Raw genomic sequence first — 17953 nt, 5'->3', positions numbered from 1 at the left:
TTATTAATCATTCACCCATTCCTATGGTACAATATCAGACAACTGAAAAGTATCTCAAAGGTATAAACAATAAAAGTGTGTTGAATTTGCAATATAAACTACACAGTCCATTTTTAATATTCAGGATAATTTTGTATTTAGTACTTCTGAATGTACCTTTCAGATACCAACAATCCTTTGAGACAATTTGCTTGAGCTGCAAATATCTGTTCTGTCTTTTGTCTTGGGATTTCGATTTCGTCTTCTCTTCCTTTCTCCCTTCTTTTCACTGTCTCCTCTCTATTTCTCAGGACTGCCCGTCAGATTTGGTTCATGGTTCCTGTCTATTTTTCATCCACTGTGCTTTGATCTGGGTCTTCATCCTCCTCAAAACTCAGGCAAAGTTTGCTTTGTCTTTCTTCATAGCTGTTTTTGCATCATGTGTAGTTAATGACAAACTACATCACCGGCTCTCAGCACCTCTTGTCTCTTTCTTCTCCCTCTTTGTGATTGGTATATCACAGAGTTTGCCTTTTATGTGTATGTCTATCCTCTTTTCAGGTTTCTGTGGTATAGAGCTGGTTTTGTGCTCAAAGTACTATAGAGCTGGCTGGGATAGACTGACTGGGTTGGGGCTGTAAAAAATGAACTTGACATAGCTACCGCACTGGTACTGCTGCCTGCTGTCAATACCTAAACCAACCATCAAGGTTGTTGTATAGGAGTTCCTATATAACAGCTTGTTACCTGCCTGCCAGGTTTTTATGGGATGCATTTGGTTATTAAGGGTTGCCCCATCTCTGGATTTACAGTTTTAAGGAGGCATTTTCTATTATGCATTGTGGTTACAGAATACTGGCTTAAAGTTGTGTATGTTGCTGCATATGTGAGTATCAGTCACCTAGTCAACTTAGGCAAGGGTCTCTTGACTGGAACACTGGATTTCCCAGATATCTTTGGAGCATGATGCATAATGGAAGCTTCCCATTGTCTGGTATGATAATTGGCTTTTCTGTTCCACAGCTGTGCCAAGCTCGAGCATCTTAAGGGAAAAGAGCATCTTCAGTCATCCCCTCAGCCGTGCCAGACTGACATTTGAGTACAGCAATGAGATTCTCTCAGTGGCAGATCTATTACTATGTCACTGCACCCCAACCCCCACCTCTATGTCAAGGCAAACTTAATCCTTCATGATTTTACTGGGAAGAACATCATGTGGCATCAACTAGGAAAGCATGTCTAAATCCTGCTTCCTTTTAATTATTTAGGAAGTGCTGGAGACATTTTCCTGGAGCAGTACCTCCCTACAAAAGGTGCCATACCTTGACACATGTGAGTCTCCAGTCTGCCAAGTCATATGCTCTTGTCAGAATGTCAAAAATAAATGTAACAATTTTAATTGAATATAAAACGAAGAATGTAATATTACACACTCAAAACTACCCAATCATCTCAAAAATAAGAAACATTCCTTAAACATGTCTCATAAAAAATATGAATCTACTGATAATTATACTGAGTGATTAAAACAAAGAGTTTAGTGCTGAACCTAAACCGTTTTCACAAACTCTAGCCCTGTTTTTAATGAAGGGAAACAGCCTCTCGAATCTTGGCAAAACGCCTTAAGAGATTTATCCTCATCTAGAGCACTGGGGTTGGCAGGGTGGAAGAGAAGGACTGTAGCCACTCCAGGGATCGGATGAGTCTTGCTTAGAAGCAGGCATCTCTGCCTGGTCCTATCCTTTTCCCATCTACTGCTCAACTCTCTTTTTCCTTTTTTTTTTTTGACCTTTTTGGTGGTGTCCCTAAGGTCGATCCTAAAATTCTTTGCAGATCTCTTCTGATGTGAACAAAAATAGATGATGGAAGAATTCATCATGACCAATATAGCTAGATACTGTATGTGTGTACACATTATCCATCCCATACAGTTCAGGTAAGGAGAAGAACTGCTACAAGCCAGCATTTCCAACACAGATGTGGAATACAGCAGTTTCACTGTGTTGGCAGGTTCTGTACAAAGAAGCCAGATGTAAGCCACCACCCAGAGTGGCAGTGTGCTACTTAATCAACAAATTTGCACTGATGTTACAGTGCTTTCCTCTAATTATTCACCAGACCTAGAGCACTTAACCATTAGGTGTTGTCCCTTCAATTTACTTCAGGAGTTCTGCTCTGCAATTATAAATGCAAATGATAAATGCATGAGGATACTCATCCTGAGGCTGTTTTTATCATGGCATGGGGACTGTGGCACTTTACCATCACCACATATCTGTTCTCTAACTGTATACAAGCTGCTCAAGACTGCAAACAACAACCTATATAGCTCAGACATTGAACTGTTTACATTTTACTATCATAAACCCCACAGCTGCATCTGAGTGTTTAGTAGCCTAGTTCCAGAGCTCTAAATCACTGTCATATCTCAGATTTGTTCAGTGATTCAGAGAGGTCTGGTGTTGTGCTGAACAGTGGCTTCTCCCAATTACAGAAAGAATTAGACCAATTAGAGCTTTATATATGTGATTCAAAACAGGGTCATCATTTTCCTTAGCTATATCCATAAAAAACATGACAGAAAAGTGTCCATGAAAATGGTGAAAAGGACAGATATTTAATACTGACACAGATAGTTACATAAATAACAACTGCTCTCAATTCAATTCTGCATATATCTTTGATTATGCTCCTTGCAACCACTACAGTCAACTAAAATGTTGTTGAGACAGATATGATCACTGGCTACTGATTGGTTGGGGCAAATAAGCTAATGTGAGCACAATATCAACCTGAATGAATGAAATGAAATAAAATGGTTAAATGTCAGGCTATGTATTCGGAGCATCACGTGTGGTCAGTGGATTATTGTAGTTGAGAAGTTTCTCCATACATTTGAATTCATGCAAAGCCAAAAACGTCGACATTTTTAGAGCCACCTTCCAAGCCTACAGGCGGTGACAGTTTTACAGTCAAAACACAGGTGTTTGGTAGAATATTCCTTTAGGGAATTTGTAAGTTTCATTAGAGACAAGTTTGCAACTGTGAAGGCTTGGCTTTCCTGCTGAGTTAGCATAAGACACAAGAATTGCCATATGTGGATGTTGCACTGGAACAGCAGAAAATGAAACCTGCTTACTTTGCACTAACATTCATGTAACTTAAATGCAACTGATCCATGTACTATCTCTTTTTTGTCAAGCACTTCCTCTCTCTCACACACACATAGAGGAACAGTACAATATGTAATTAAGGCTGAACCACATTGTACCAATGATCTGCACACTGGTAATTAAATCTAATCTGTGTGTGTGTCTCCTTAGTGTGAATATGTGAGTCTTTGTGCGAGTGTGTGTATGAGTGTGACTGTGTGCTTAATGTCATAAGGCCAGAGCAGTGTAATGCCACACTCCCGTCCAGTTAATTAATTCAAATGTCCACCCATAATTAATTCCACACAGTGGATTGTGACCGTTCCCGTGGAAACAACCTGTGAATATGTAATATCTGCAGGTGTGTGTGTGCTGGGGTGTGTAGAAATGCACTGACAATGTCAGATTGATGTATTTATTGGAGTAAATGCATTTTCAGTATAAAAAGCATGTTAAAATTTGTACCACTTGTATGCATATCACAAATCTGATCACACATGAGGAATATTATTGTGTGTCCATGTGTGTAAGAAAGAGGCAGAACTCACTTGTGTAAGTGTGTGTCCATGTAAAATGTATGACATTAATTTACATAATACTATATGGTCAAAATATTTAGAAAGAAAATTCTATATTATTAGACAAAATCTGTATAATTTTGAGGATAAAGTATGAAAAAAAAAAAGAAAATAGATAAAAGTAAATAGATAAAAGCAGTCTGTCAGCTTTTTACATGTCAAATGAGTGATGTTCTTGAAGGTACAGGTTTCACTAACAGCTACACTATTATCAGAAATGTAGGATATTGAAACAGTTATATGATTTATACGTCAGTGACTCAGCTTTTTTGTTGTTGTTTTTGTTCAGGAGAATAGTAGAACAGGCAAGACAGTAAGAGGGATATATACACATTACAGCTTATAGTCAACCAGCGTCAGTTATAGAAGACTATTTTTTTTAGCTGTCTTCACTTACTCATCATGCTTCATGTTATGGGTTTGAGTCAGTGCAGTTAACATGAATCTCTCTCATGTTAGAGCATATATTCTACACACTTAATTTGACATGGTGATTACTCTGAACAAATGCTTTAACACACTTCAGTAAATGCATAGCTCTGGCTGTGGAAACACACATCTCTGTTTGACTGTCCCTCTACCTAATATAGACTCTCATTTTCCCACTGATGCTATCATTGAAACTAGCTGTGGGCAAAAAGATAAATTTGTCCGTACAAAGCTATCTGCTCGCCTAATCATCATGCCAATTACTGCACAGAAACCAGGACTGGGGGGTATTCAAACTTGAATGTACAGTGAAAACTTAGCTCAACACGCTTTAAAGCGAAGAATCATAATCCTTCGTTTTACTTTAAATTGTGGCTGTCATAGCTCAAGCCGTAGCTGTTAGAGAAGAACAGGACAAACACAGTGCTATATAGAGCTGAACGTATAGCGTAGCTTTGGGTTTAGGTAATAAAGTCTAAAATAAAACTGCACTCAAGAAGAAACCCAGCCAACTATCAATGACCCTGAGTGTGTGTAGTTCACTAAATCAAATGTTAAATGGAGTGCTGGCACACAGCTGATGGCCTTGTGCTCAATGGTTACTACTGTCTTTATGCCAGTAATGCAGCATTTATGGATGTGGAGGGATATGCTGCCTAGAGCCAGGATTAGTTAAAAGGAAGGTGTTCAAGAGCAGGTCTTGGTTTTTTAAAAATTAGTTTATTAAGGCAGGCATATCATCTACTGGGCATCCCTATGGGGCCATGTAAGAAAGGAGAAGAGAAAAGAGTCTTAAAAACAAATGATTGCACCCTTTTTCCTTTAGTAAAGGTTTAAATAATAGAAGCTGAGTAATGTAAAGTGGTCAGTAAGTTTAGTTAAGTAATACATTTCATATTTTTACAGCCTTTGTGGTTGAAAAAACAGGCCATGTAAAAAATATTATCGTCTGGTAGAAAAGAAGTGCTGTGTGCTGCAAAAGAGAAACTTCTACGACATGTTGGCCAATGCTTATACTTGGAAGACGTTCTTTTGGTGCCCATCTGCCCTTAAAGGCAGATGTACAATTTGGCTTGACAAGGGAGTGGCATGCACATTTTGATGGACGTTGAGTGAAGAAATATCCATTTTAATGACAGCATTATCAAAATTCTTACATTTAACATGGCACGGCATGATGTGCCCTTTTTTCTCCAGTCAAGTTTTGTGATGAGGGGATTTGTTGTGGCTTTTGGATGATATGACCTCTGAGACAGCAGCTGGAGGGAGGGATGGAATGATCTTTTGGAGGAAGGGATTAATATTCTTATTCATTTTGTCTCGTTTCCTTTCTCCCCTCAAGGGCCAATGTGACTTTCATTCTCCTGACATTCTGAAAAATGCTGTTAAATGTTAATGGGGACTATTTTTACATGGGTCGCGACCACGTCTGGCACACATGTACATGCCGGGCACTCACACACTGGACACACAGGAATCTGGATGTTTGCCCATGTAGACAGACAGATATACAGACTGCTGCACACACATGCACACCCACATACTTAACTACACACGCTTCTAAGCACAGTCTTGAATAAAGAATTTATAACTGTGTTCTTACTTCTGGAAAAATGATCAAATAATCCCCACTTCCCCTGGCCCCACTAACCTCTGCAGACCTCTCTCAGTCAAACTTTTCTTTCTTCTTTTTTCTATTATCTTCTATTAACTTCAGTGGTGGCACTGACTTCTTATTTGATATCTTTTTTAATGTTTCAGGGGACACTGAAAAAGCTTAGACATCTTACAAGCCCTCTGCATGTCGACAAGTATTATCACCGACAGCGTGTCTAAGTCACTCCTTTCTGAAGAGTGAAGGCTGGAGAAATTCTCCTATAGTGAGAGCCACCCGCTAAAGGCAACATGCTGGTTAAATCAAATACACTTTACATTTGTTGGACTGGAATATGCTGCATATTGAGTCTGCTTTTATGGTAAATTGGTGAGTTATACTTTCTGAGCAATAAGAAAGGGAAATATAATGAAAGGAAACACCAGCTCACTGACAAAGATGGCTTTCTGATAAAAAATGAATGAACTTGTTAAAGCATCAACACTTTACCTATATTTCCTTAATCCTGAATGTCTGCCAAGTACAGCTATGTCAGCTCAACCAACACCAAGAACTAAGCCCTGAACAAATCCTGTGGCGTCAGCAATATGGCGACAACTTAGGTCAGATGTGTCAAATATTCCCCACTGCCTGTAACCCACTGCATTACAATTGAGCAATTACTTGTAAGCATAGTGGTATAAGGGCTAGCAGTACCACAAGTAACTGAAGCACAGGTGAATACAAGACTGGCAAGAGGATTTATTGACCTTATGAACCAGGACAAGTGTGACCAGACATGCAAAGCAACAGTTCTTTTTAGCTATCTACAGCAATTGTCATCTCTATTGTACATTGTACTCTGTGGCAAAGTATATATGTGATCTTTCACCGCACACACTGATACGCTTACAGTATGTAATGTAAGTGAGTCACTCACGCCTATAGACTCTCCATGTGACATATTACATTCACTGTGGATGACACGCAATTTAAATCAAATGTTTCTGGTGGTTTAACTTCCTGTTGACAGCGTGTCTGGATGATGGCTTATGTTTTTTTGTTTTTTTTTAATTGCATCACTTTCACAGGGTGGCCTTATACAGTGATGATGATGGAATGCACTGTGGACATAAAAACACGTCAGACTCGATGCATCCCCACAGACAGAAAATAACATTTAAAAAAAGTTATTATTCTGCAAAGAAAAACACCAGCATCATGCACCCCAGGTGACGTGCAATTAAAATCAAGTGTGCTTGACGGTGTGACTTTGTGGCACTCTTTTCTTTATCACAAACAAAAGGTATGAATAGAAAGTCAAACAAACAAAAATTACCTGCTATTATTCTTTGGAGATTGCAAGCATGAGCCACTTCGAGAAACATGCTATTAAAGCCAAACAAAGCCACACTGTAACAGTTAGACTTGCCACAGCTCAACAGTTGCACAGCAATGGGCATGGAATTATAGCCTATACCAAGGTCTGCATCCGCTCAGTTACATTTACCCGGGATTGTTTACAAGTCAAAATCAATAGGGCCTGCCAAGACAGGAACAGCCTAATGTTCCATTAGAACTCTCTGCTATTCAATTACAGCTCCAGAGTTGGAGAAGTTTCAGCTAGCTCAGGTCCCCAGAGGTGAGGCATAGAGAAAGTATGAGGCAAAGAGAGGGAGTAATAAATCTAAAACTGACAAACAGCAAAAATAAAGTTATGGCATCCTCCCACCTTAACCCACCCCCCACATTTTCCAGTCTTCCTTGAAGCTGCAGTGGATGAGAGGGGTTATTTCATTGTTGTTGCTTCGAACTTTTTCATTATGTTTCATACATCCATTATTGTTTTTTAATCTAACCCATCTCTATGGCAGTTTTAATTATCGTTTTACTGGGCTCCACCTCCTAAGACATGCCTTCTTTTATACCTTGCCTCACTACCTGTACATGCATACATCTACAGTATCATAACTGTGTGCCAGGATTTTTTTTTTCTCCCCAGGAAGTGAAGCCCGTATCCAGGCAGTCTACTGCACATAACTAAGCCTCTCTCTGGGGAGCCAGCATCACTACAGGGGTGAGAGAGAAAGACAGAAGAAAAATGACACAGAGAGAAAGCAATAGATAGAAAGAAACGTGACAGACAGGGAGTAAAGGAAGAAAAGGCCTAATAAAAGGGAAAAGATCGACATAAAAAGAAAAGTCAAATCAAAAAGATACAGAACAACAGCACAAGAGCAGAATAAACGAAGTTTTCTTTGTGCCTCCTGTGGTGGTGATAGGTCGTCATGGGGTCCCTATGGGGACAATTATAGGACATAGTGGCAAAAGTCTGTGTTTGTGTATGTGTGACTGTGTGCACCCATGCATGTTTGTGTCACTAAAGACAGGCCTTTGTGGGAATAGAGAAGTGAAGGCGAGCTACAGAGTGAATATTACATCCACAGTGTGCGTTTAAAATGCAGCAGCACATCATGAAATACCCTACATAACCTCCTGGCTCTAATGAGTAACCTCTGGGTAACAATGGAATCATCTTCCAAATAAATTCATACTTTTTCATATATACAGTGCATACAGACTGTAAGACAAAGAGAAAAAAATACTCCACACATGAAGAAATTCAAGCGCAGCAACCACAGAGCTTTTCCACAGAGCTTCAGAGGTCAAGCTTATCTGACAACCTACCAGAGACAGTACAATGGAATGCCACATTAAGTTAGATTTCCTACGTGCGAACTTGGGGCAAATCCATTTACTATGACATCATGGAACAGCAGTTGTCCAGCATCACACAACAATGGTGGCACCTATGGAGGCCGCCTACACTGTAAATGGTAGACCATCAACTAAAAGGCAAGTATATTTGTTTGTATTTCATTAAAATAACACATACTATCATATAGTAAAGGAGAAGGAGAGGGCTGCACTGCCTATAGTTCAGTTGTCTAATCACCAAAGAAACACCAGCTTGTCACAATCAGCCATGTATTGGTTCAGACTGCAGAACGCAGCATCTGTCATCCCATACATGTCCACCAGGGTCACTGAATTACCATCCTTTCTGTCAGTTGACTGATTCTCATCCAGTATTTACTAGATAGTCTATGTTGCCTTGCTGTCAAAAAAGAACAGACAAATGACTGCATCAGACTTTTCAGCAACTGCCCCAAAACAACATATTTTTACATTCAAGTAACAAAGCCCACTGTGTTATTTATGACGGTAGCAAAGGAGAAAGGATGTCATTATAGATACAAGGAGGAGGGCAGGGAGCATGGGCGGGTCAGACTTTGATGTCAAGAGATTTCTGCTCTTTGCCACTTTCCAAACAACAGAATATGCTGTTTTTGTTTTTTGTTTTTTAGAGCATAACCACATGTTTCTATTATAACCATGATGATGAAGGCCCCCTAAGCCACAACACTAACTTGGAAGGAAGACAAATGGTACTGTCCTATTGACTAGGGTGATGTTTTGTCATTTAATTTGGAGGATTTGTTGTGCCAAAGTGTTCCAGCCATTTCTGCTTAACTGCTACTGCACCTTTAACCTGCTTGAAACCTATTCTGACTGCCAGTCTTTTATTCTCACTGCTATATCTGTGTGTACACCTGAGTCAGACCTTCCTGTTGATCAATCAGCCTCTAAGATCAGTCAATAAAGCAGCTTTGGCTCAGCCTTTCATGTCTATGAATGAGCTCTGCCACATTTGTTACAATATGATCTGTCCGTGGTGTGTACCTTGAATTTTCCATGGAGAATGTGACTCATCTATTCTACGCCATGTGGCTCTACTTTTGTCAGAACGCATCTAGTGTGCTGTGTCTGATATCTTCCAAATTCTGGCTTGTGATGTTGTTCCCAGGGCTGGCAGAGTTTTTGGCTGCTCACCAGCTTTATTCAGTAGCCACATAGTCTTTGCTCCAGGTCTTGTGTCTCTTGAAGCGTCCCTGGTGCCTCCAAATGCCTGCTGAGGACTTTCCTGTGCTTCTCTGGTGCCTTCCAGTTCCTGCCTGGTGCCTTACAGTGCTTCCTTGCCAGATCATCTATGTCGCCTTGCCGCCAAGCGCTCAAGCAACTCTTGCCTACTACCTGTTATGTCTTTGCTTGCCTGAAACAAGTATCTTCCCATTCCATTCAGTGCCTTACTAAGGCACTGGGATTTTGTATTTTGTGACAGTTGTGCTAGTTATGCTCTGTTAAACAAACTCTCTATAGTAGATTTTCTTTTTTTCTGCAGTGTTGGTTGTTATTGTTCTTCTATTGATAATGAGCTGCAAGCACAGACACACATACACTTAAATTTCTATCTTTGTGAGGACTGTCATTGACATAATGGATTCCCTATCCCTTAGCCTTACCCTAACCTCAACATTCACAACTAAATGCCTTAACCCTAACCTTATACCAAAAATCATGTCTTAACCCTCAAAACCAAGCCTTAATCCTTAACGTTGAGAGGACTGGCCAACATGTCCTCACTCCTAAGGTCTAAAATTCAAACTGGTCCTCACAAAGGTACACACACACACACACACCAAAAAAATCTCTAATCAGAACTTGCTCAAAAAAACAAATCAAAGCATGTTTGTTCTGCCAAAATTAGTCAGCAAAGTTGATTTATTTGACTTCATACTCAAACTACACAGTAATATCAGTTTACCTGTAAAGCAGGTAAAACAAAACAAAACAAGACATAATTAACCCATCTGACCTTTCCTACTGATGTGGAAATGTGAAATGAAATCATGACAAAAATGCCTACATTTATGGCACATACTGGGGTTTTAAACCTTTCTTTCTCTTATCTCAACAATTAGTTTCTCTATTTCCATCTCTCAGCCCTCTTGCTTTCCTCTGTTTCTCCTTTTCTTGTTACATCTCTTCACACCTTTTCTACCACCTGTTTAGGTATGTTTGCCTCTCCCTGACCCCTTTATTTCCTTCCAAACTCCTTTCCTCGCCTTTTTTCCCTTCCCTTCCTCTTAACAGTTATCTTTCTCTCTCCCGCACCCTGTCTTTTTCCCTCCCACCCAGCCAATCTAATTTCTCAGTGTGTCGTTGTTGTTGTTGTTAGCGTGTGGTTTATATGCAGCATTCTGTATTTAGCTCTCTCTGGGAGTCACAATGTTCCATTTACCTCTCCCACAATGCGCTGCTGGGGGATGGCCCCGATTATGCAAAATGTGCATGTATGTGTGTGTGTGTGTGTGTGTGATGTTTTTGAATACGGCATAATACATCTGCGTGGGAGGATGTCATCTTCATCCTCTTCTACATCTCTTTATATCCTAAAATTTATTTTTCCAAAATTTAAATTTAGGGGAGCTATTTTTGGCATTAAAGTGCACTTACAGTTTTGTTAATGGGGACACCAAACTGTCATTCCAAAAAAATCAGACCCATGACAAAGACTGTGCTGATTTAACATCATCAGATGTTTAAGAAATTATGCAAGTGGTTCAACCAAACTCACCACATTAGTTTTTAAAAAGGGGTTATGGTATTTATACAGTAATGCAGGCTACAGATACATAGTAAACATAGGTGTCATGTGTTAGGGTACTATACTGCCAGCAAAGCATAGAGACCTCTGTGAACAGACTGCTGTAAAAACATCAAACAGACCATGAACCAACTCTGTATAGAAACAAAGGCAGTAAAATATTTTGAGGCTCATTGCAAACTAATGGGTAAAACATCAGCTGGTGATTATCAAACCATTAGCCTACTGTCTGACCTACAGGGCAGTATCTCCATCCCCAAAGAGAGGCCCAGCAGAAAAGGTTTGGTAAACACTTCTACATGACAACAGACTTAAGTTGTACTTTACTAATCTTGTTTACCACTGCATCATTTGTTTAAACCTGTTTATCAAAATAGTCAAGTCTGTGTCTTAATGTCTGAAAACCAAACTTAACCCCAGTCTCCTCTTCACTGCATCAAACATTAAAATCCTTGCGTCCATTTATCAAAATACTGTAAGCTACCTTTTCTCTTATCTCCATTTATTTCTCTATTCTCTCATCTCTTATTTCCCATTTTCTGTTAGAAAGGTTTTCCCACTTCTCCATCACTCTACATGCTGAAGTACTCTTATCTCGTGTAGGTTTCCAGGCCCAAGGGATCCTCTTTAGTTTGCCGAGTGTGTTTGTCTCTTTTTTTCAACATTGTCTTGGCTAATGACATGGTGTCATTTCAGGAGTCCCCTGGTTTCTGGTTTAGCTGTAAGCCTATAGCCAGGACAGTTTGCCAAAAGCTCTTGGAACCAACACAGCAAACTGTTTTGCTTATTTTGTGTATGTGTTATTTATGAGCACTTGTGTTTGCTGTCCTCAACAACTTAGCTTATGCTTGTCTTAATTTTCACCTGTGATTACATCTAAATGTTCCTTCACTGTATGCATTTATTGTTTGATTTTCCCAAGACACCTAAAACTAACAGCAATACTTGATTGATGACTGATGAAAATGTAACTTATACTGATGTGAATTCAGTTAAACGGAATGGAGTCCATGTTTCAAGGTCTACTTTGTTTTTGGTCTGGATTGCTATTCAGTACCTATGCAGCAAGGATCTTGGTCCTGAACTGTTGCTGAGAAGTCCACTTTCCCTGTGGTGATTTTGTAACTCTGTAACACTGTAGAACACAATGAAGATAAAAGGGGACTTCACTAAAGTAGCCATTCAGGACCAGGGGACATGTATGATGGTCCTGTATAAGGGCTAATTGCAGCCATAACCCTGGCCAGGTGCAGAATTATTGCCTCTGTGCTGTCTTTCTGCCTACGGGAGCTTGTTGGGTGCAGAATTGTACAAGGATTACACTATGTTATGAATGCTCCTGTGGTCATGTAACAGGCATCTTCTAGAAGTTTTCACGATAGCTCAATCATATGGGACTTTGTGGTATGTTTCATGCTGCTGTCTGAATTGTGCTTTGAATGCAATTAGTTGTGCAGCCCAGCAGAGAGTGAATGATGTTAAGTGCATGGATATTTGTAGTTTAATGACTTGTTATTCTCTCAGTGATTTCCTTTTTTTATACCCTTATTTTTCTGCATAGTTTTTCTTTTTCCATCTTACTCTCTATGGTTCTTGTCTTTTGTCTCCCCACTTCTCAACAGTATATCTCTTCACAAAACAAGCAGTAGACTGTTGTGTCCTTAGGGAGTTTAGTGGATACTTCTAATTCAGCATGCCCCCACCCCCTTCCACCCCTTCCACAAACACACTTCACAGTAAAAGCACGATGACTGTCAATATCAAAATAAGAACACGCCTGCTTTTTTTGAAAATGTGAGGGCAACCTGCTGTTTGCTTTCATGTAAGAAGATAAGCTGGGCCTCACACAAACACTCAAATGCACACAAACTTGCACATACACAAATATGCATTGGCTTCTTCTCAAGACACAAAACATCAACATCTGCTGAAAATAAAGTATAAAAATAAACTTTTGAAAGGAAAAATATCAATAGATACTTTCGGGTGCATACAACCCCTCATACACAGCCTCGCAAACACATTGGTTGACAATCACACACTCAAATACCCACATACAGTGTGCAAAGACACGCACATACAAACCATTATCACACAGGATAAAGCTTTTAAAGGAAACAAATCCAGTGTGTAAAAATATACAATATACAGTGGCTTTATATTCAGACCCTCTTCATTTTTTGCACACATTATTAGGTTGTAGATATAACTGTAAACAGATTCTTGGCTGCATTCATCTGATCAGTGTCTCTGTTCCTGCTACTGAGAGGCAACCCCATAGCACAACGCTATCACCACCATGCTTGACCATAGAGACCTTTATTGCCAGGTTGCACAGTTTGGCCAGACAGCCAACTCTAGGGAGAGTCCTGATGGTTTTAAACATCTTCCATTATTGAGTCCACTATGGTCCAGAGAACAGTCGAAGCTATAGAAATGGTTTTATACCCTTGTCCTGATCTATGCCTTGCCACAATTTTATAGCGGATGTCTACAGAGCATTTGTTGGACTTCATGGATTGGTTTTTCTACTAATGTACAGTGTGAATTAAGGGACCTTATATATTCAGGTGCCATTATAAACTATGACCAGTCCATTCAATTTGAAAACAATCTGAAGACAATTTGTGATGATCAAATGTGGCTTACAACCACACAGTCCCTGTCACAGTTGTCTCAAGATACCAAGTCAGGCAGTAGTATATTATTTGCTGCCATCTTGATAGCAATGCACTGGGATGAAAATGACTCATGTTTAATCATGCTGATGTGAGTAAGATTCTGCATTTATGTCCCATGGGTAATACCTGTTTAGTGAGAGGCGGTTCCTGTGTGAACATACCATTAATGTCAGCTCTCAGATGATGAATAGTGACACGGTAATGTGCAGATTGACTCCAATTTCTCTGACATCACTGCAAATATATGAAAAAAGGTCTCTATCATATAAATCATTTTACAACCCATGTAACCTGTCATTACAGGGCTACTAATTAGATTCAATTTAATTACATCAGCTTTAAGTTTACAATTCCACATTTCAGTTAAATTAATTTTTATTCAGTATATAGTATATTCAAATGCACAGTTTCACAGTTGGTAGTGTTAGGAAGATTTGCGAGCTTGAATCTCAACATATTTGTGAAGCAGATTACAGGGATTTGACTCACATATCTTCAAAGAAAATGTACAAAATGTAACAACAACAAATTACAGACTGGGGAGAAAATAAGAAAGCAACAACATCTGAAGTAGTGAAAACCTGATTTATGCTGTACTTGAAAAACAGGAGGTGCCGCATCCATAGTATACAAAGCACTCTTGATAGCTCTCTGGGTTATCATGCCATGCATCAACATCAATGTTCGTGCAAATCCTGTTGAAAACCTTTTTGTGGCATCTCAGCCTTTTTCACTGCACTCCACTGTCCAGCAAAGAAGTATAAAGTATAAAATAAAAGCAACGTTTTAGAGATCTGATCTTGCAGCAGTTTCTCACTTATTTATTCCACTCATAACCATGTCTACACAAGCATTTGTTGATTTTCCTGTTATCTCTGCATACAAGCCCCTTTCTTCTCTTCCTCTTTTCTCTTCCGTAATTACTTTTTTCTCCTCATCAACCTTCCCTCATTCTACGACACCTCTAAACCCACTTCATTCATCTCTCATATATATAGATAGATAGATAGATAGATATACATAGATAGATATTACTATTTTTCATTCTCTTTCATTTTTATCTTAACCATCCTCCTGTTCTTTTTTTTGCATCAGTATACCCTCCAATCCTCTATACTGTGCTCATGTGTTTATCATATATCCTTCACTAGAGCTCCACATTCATCTTGTTATTCCTTTTTTTCTTTTTCTCATCTAACACTAATTCTCTGTAGTTCTCTCTATTTTTCTGACTACAGCCATATATCATATGATCACCATAATAATACTAGGTAAGGCCTCTCAAACAGACTTCTTTGTCACACCAATTCCACAAGATGTTGGAAACATTCCTTTGGGATGCTGGTCCATGTAGACATGACTGCATTACATCATTTCTGCAGATTTGTCAACAGCACCTTCATGCTGCCAATCTCCTGCTCCACCACATCCTGCAGCTGTTCTATTGGATTCAGAGATGCTGACTGTGGAGGACACTGAAGTACACTGAATTCATTATCATGTTCATGAATCCAGTTATAGATAACTTTTGTGACATGGTATATTAACATGCTTTAAGTAACCATTTTGAGATGGAAAATTGTGACCATAAAGGGATACACGTGATCTGCAGCAATACTCAGATAAGCTGTGGCATTCAACCCGTGACTGATTTGTATTAAAGGGCCTAAAGTCTGCCAAGAAAATATTCCCTATACCATTTCACCACCACAACAAGCCTGATCTGTTGATACAAGACAGGTTGGGATTCATGCTGTTCACATCAAATCCTGTGCCTACCATCTGTGTACCTCAGCAAGAATCCAGCTACATTTTTCCAGTCTTCAGCTGTCTGTTTAGGTGAGTCTGTGTCCACTGCAGCCTCAGATCTCTGTCCATGGCTGACAAGAGTGGAACCTGATGTGGTCCTCTGCTATTGTAGTCCATCCAGATTAAGTTTTGATGAGCTGTGCATTCTAAGATGCTTATATATATGTATAAAAGAAACAGTATTGTCAAAATCATGATGGCCATGTGTGTAAAGGCTTGAGCAATGGGTAATGTTTTTATGCACTTCACACTGAGATTATCTAGCACTGGTGTGCAAATGGTATTTCAGGTTCCTACACATGTTCTACAAAAAAAACATAGTGGTAGAAAATGCAAATATGCTCAGCTACAATTAAGTAATCTTTCCTATCAAACAGCATCAGTGCAAGTATTAGTGTTATTAAAGAAACAGAGCCTCTACAAGCCTTTATTTGGAGTTCTATTCATTTATCGTCAAACATTTTTAGTTTCACAGAATGGAAAACCTACACCTCAGCTGTATGGAGTATTACATTTTTCATATGTTTCCTGTCTATCAATTGTCCTATATCGTTCCATCCTACTCCATCACACCATTAATCTCTTGCTGTGCAACTGAAATCCCACCTGCTCTACACACACACTCATACAATGTGTTTGAGATGGCGTGACACTATTAAAGTCAATCCCCCCCTGCTTACTATTCGTACATATGAACACACACACACACACACACACACACACACTCAAGCACACACACACACAGTGTCACGGTGCCCTATATAGAGTGACATAGTGTCCATGGTGCCTCGGCTGACGGGATCGATGATGATTCTGTGTGTGATAAATGGAGATACAGAATGGAAGAGTGCTGGATCATATGTACCGCTACATGACAAATAACCCCAGACTGCTGGGAACAACATCTGATTTCAACTCATTATAGAGGTTGGAATATAGTGTCTTACATACACGCATGCACACACACCTGCACACGCACAAACAAACATCCTAAAACATCCAAAATAACAGCTTCAAAATGATTTCAAAGGCACACTGACTATTGGGAGAATGGCATGCTAAATCTGTAATTCTTTCTTTCATTTATCAACCTCTTCATCATTGGGGCAGTTGCTCTTTAGCTTATTATCTATTCGATATGTAACGTGGATAATCAGTTTAAACTACCAGCCTTCCTAGCATCTACTTTGTAATATACAACTGCTGTTTCGGTCAATCACATTAGTTGAATGCTGATTTAACATGAGTGGGCATTGTGATTGCTGATTTGTACTGAGATAATGATTTTGTGTTGCCTGACCAATTGATAGGCTTTGTTTTCTTTAAATGAGCTGTTAGCTTCTGGGGGTTCACTGCTTCCAGTACCCAAAACCTTTCAGACCCTGAATTGCATTAAATTCTGTTGGACTATAATTATTGCAATTACCACTTGTGGCTGCAAAGGCCACTGTTCCTACTGCTCTGCAAAACTTATATAGTCTTGCTTTAACCAAGGATAGATGCATACAATACACTGTACTGTAAAACATATAGTGAAAAAATATGAAAGCAGCTGAACCTGAAAAGACTGAACTGATGAAGAATGACTACATATACATCCAAACACATACACATGATAACACATAAACCTGAAAGAATACTCAAACAATGCATATGTTTTTGTTCTGTGGTGCAACATGATTTTCTTTTTGAGTTATATAAGTACACAAATACACACACACGCACGCACACTGTCTTACCCTACGAGACTGGATTTCTTTGACGTATAAAGGCAGTAAGAATTCGGACACTCCCTCCAATCTGACACCTTCCTTTGTCACCCGCAGGTTTCCCATACCATCCTAGAGAGAGAAAATAACAAGTCAAATGAAAACAATTAAAATTAATGCAAAAATCACTAAAAGAGTACCATTGTATTATACATAGGAATACACACAGATAAGGAGTGGTTTAACAGTGGTAGGTCACAAATGCAAAGTGTCAGATGGCCTAATAACAGTCTACTAGGAATATATTTTTAATGTAAGCATATGATCATAAATGCATTCATTCAACTTCAACTGCAGATTTATTGATTGCAAAAACTGTCATTTTAAAATAAAGTTAAAATGAAAATAAAATCTACAGTTAAATCTACAGTTAAAAAAGTTAATGGGTCTGAATATTTTCTGAAGACAATATATGCCCAATATATGATTTAAAAAAATCTTTTTATAGCATCT

General features: G+C 39.1%; 1 protein-coding gene across 1 annotated transcript in view; it reads right to left on the bottom strand.

Moving 5' to 3' along the window:
* The window catches only part of LOC108875774 (zeta-sarcoglycan-like), a 303691-nt gene that overhangs the window by 84169 nt on the left and 201569 nt on the right, over nt 1-17953 (bottom strand). The window contains 1 exon segment of the mRNA XM_051070717.1: nt 17471-17572. Within this exon segment, the coding sequence (XP_050926674.1) occupies nt 17471-17572 (102 nt within the window).

The sequence above is a fragment of the Lates calcarifer genome, linkage group LG5, assembly GCF_001640805.2.
Source record: "Lates calcarifer isolate ASB-BC8 linkage group LG5, TLL_Latcal_v3, whole genome shotgun sequence".
Taxonomy (NCBI): domain Eukaryota; kingdom Metazoa; phylum Chordata; class Actinopteri; family Centropomidae; genus Lates; species Lates calcarifer.
The sequence above is the reverse complement of the archived record's forward strand: the minus strand, read 5'-3'. Positions and strand labels throughout refer to the sequence as shown.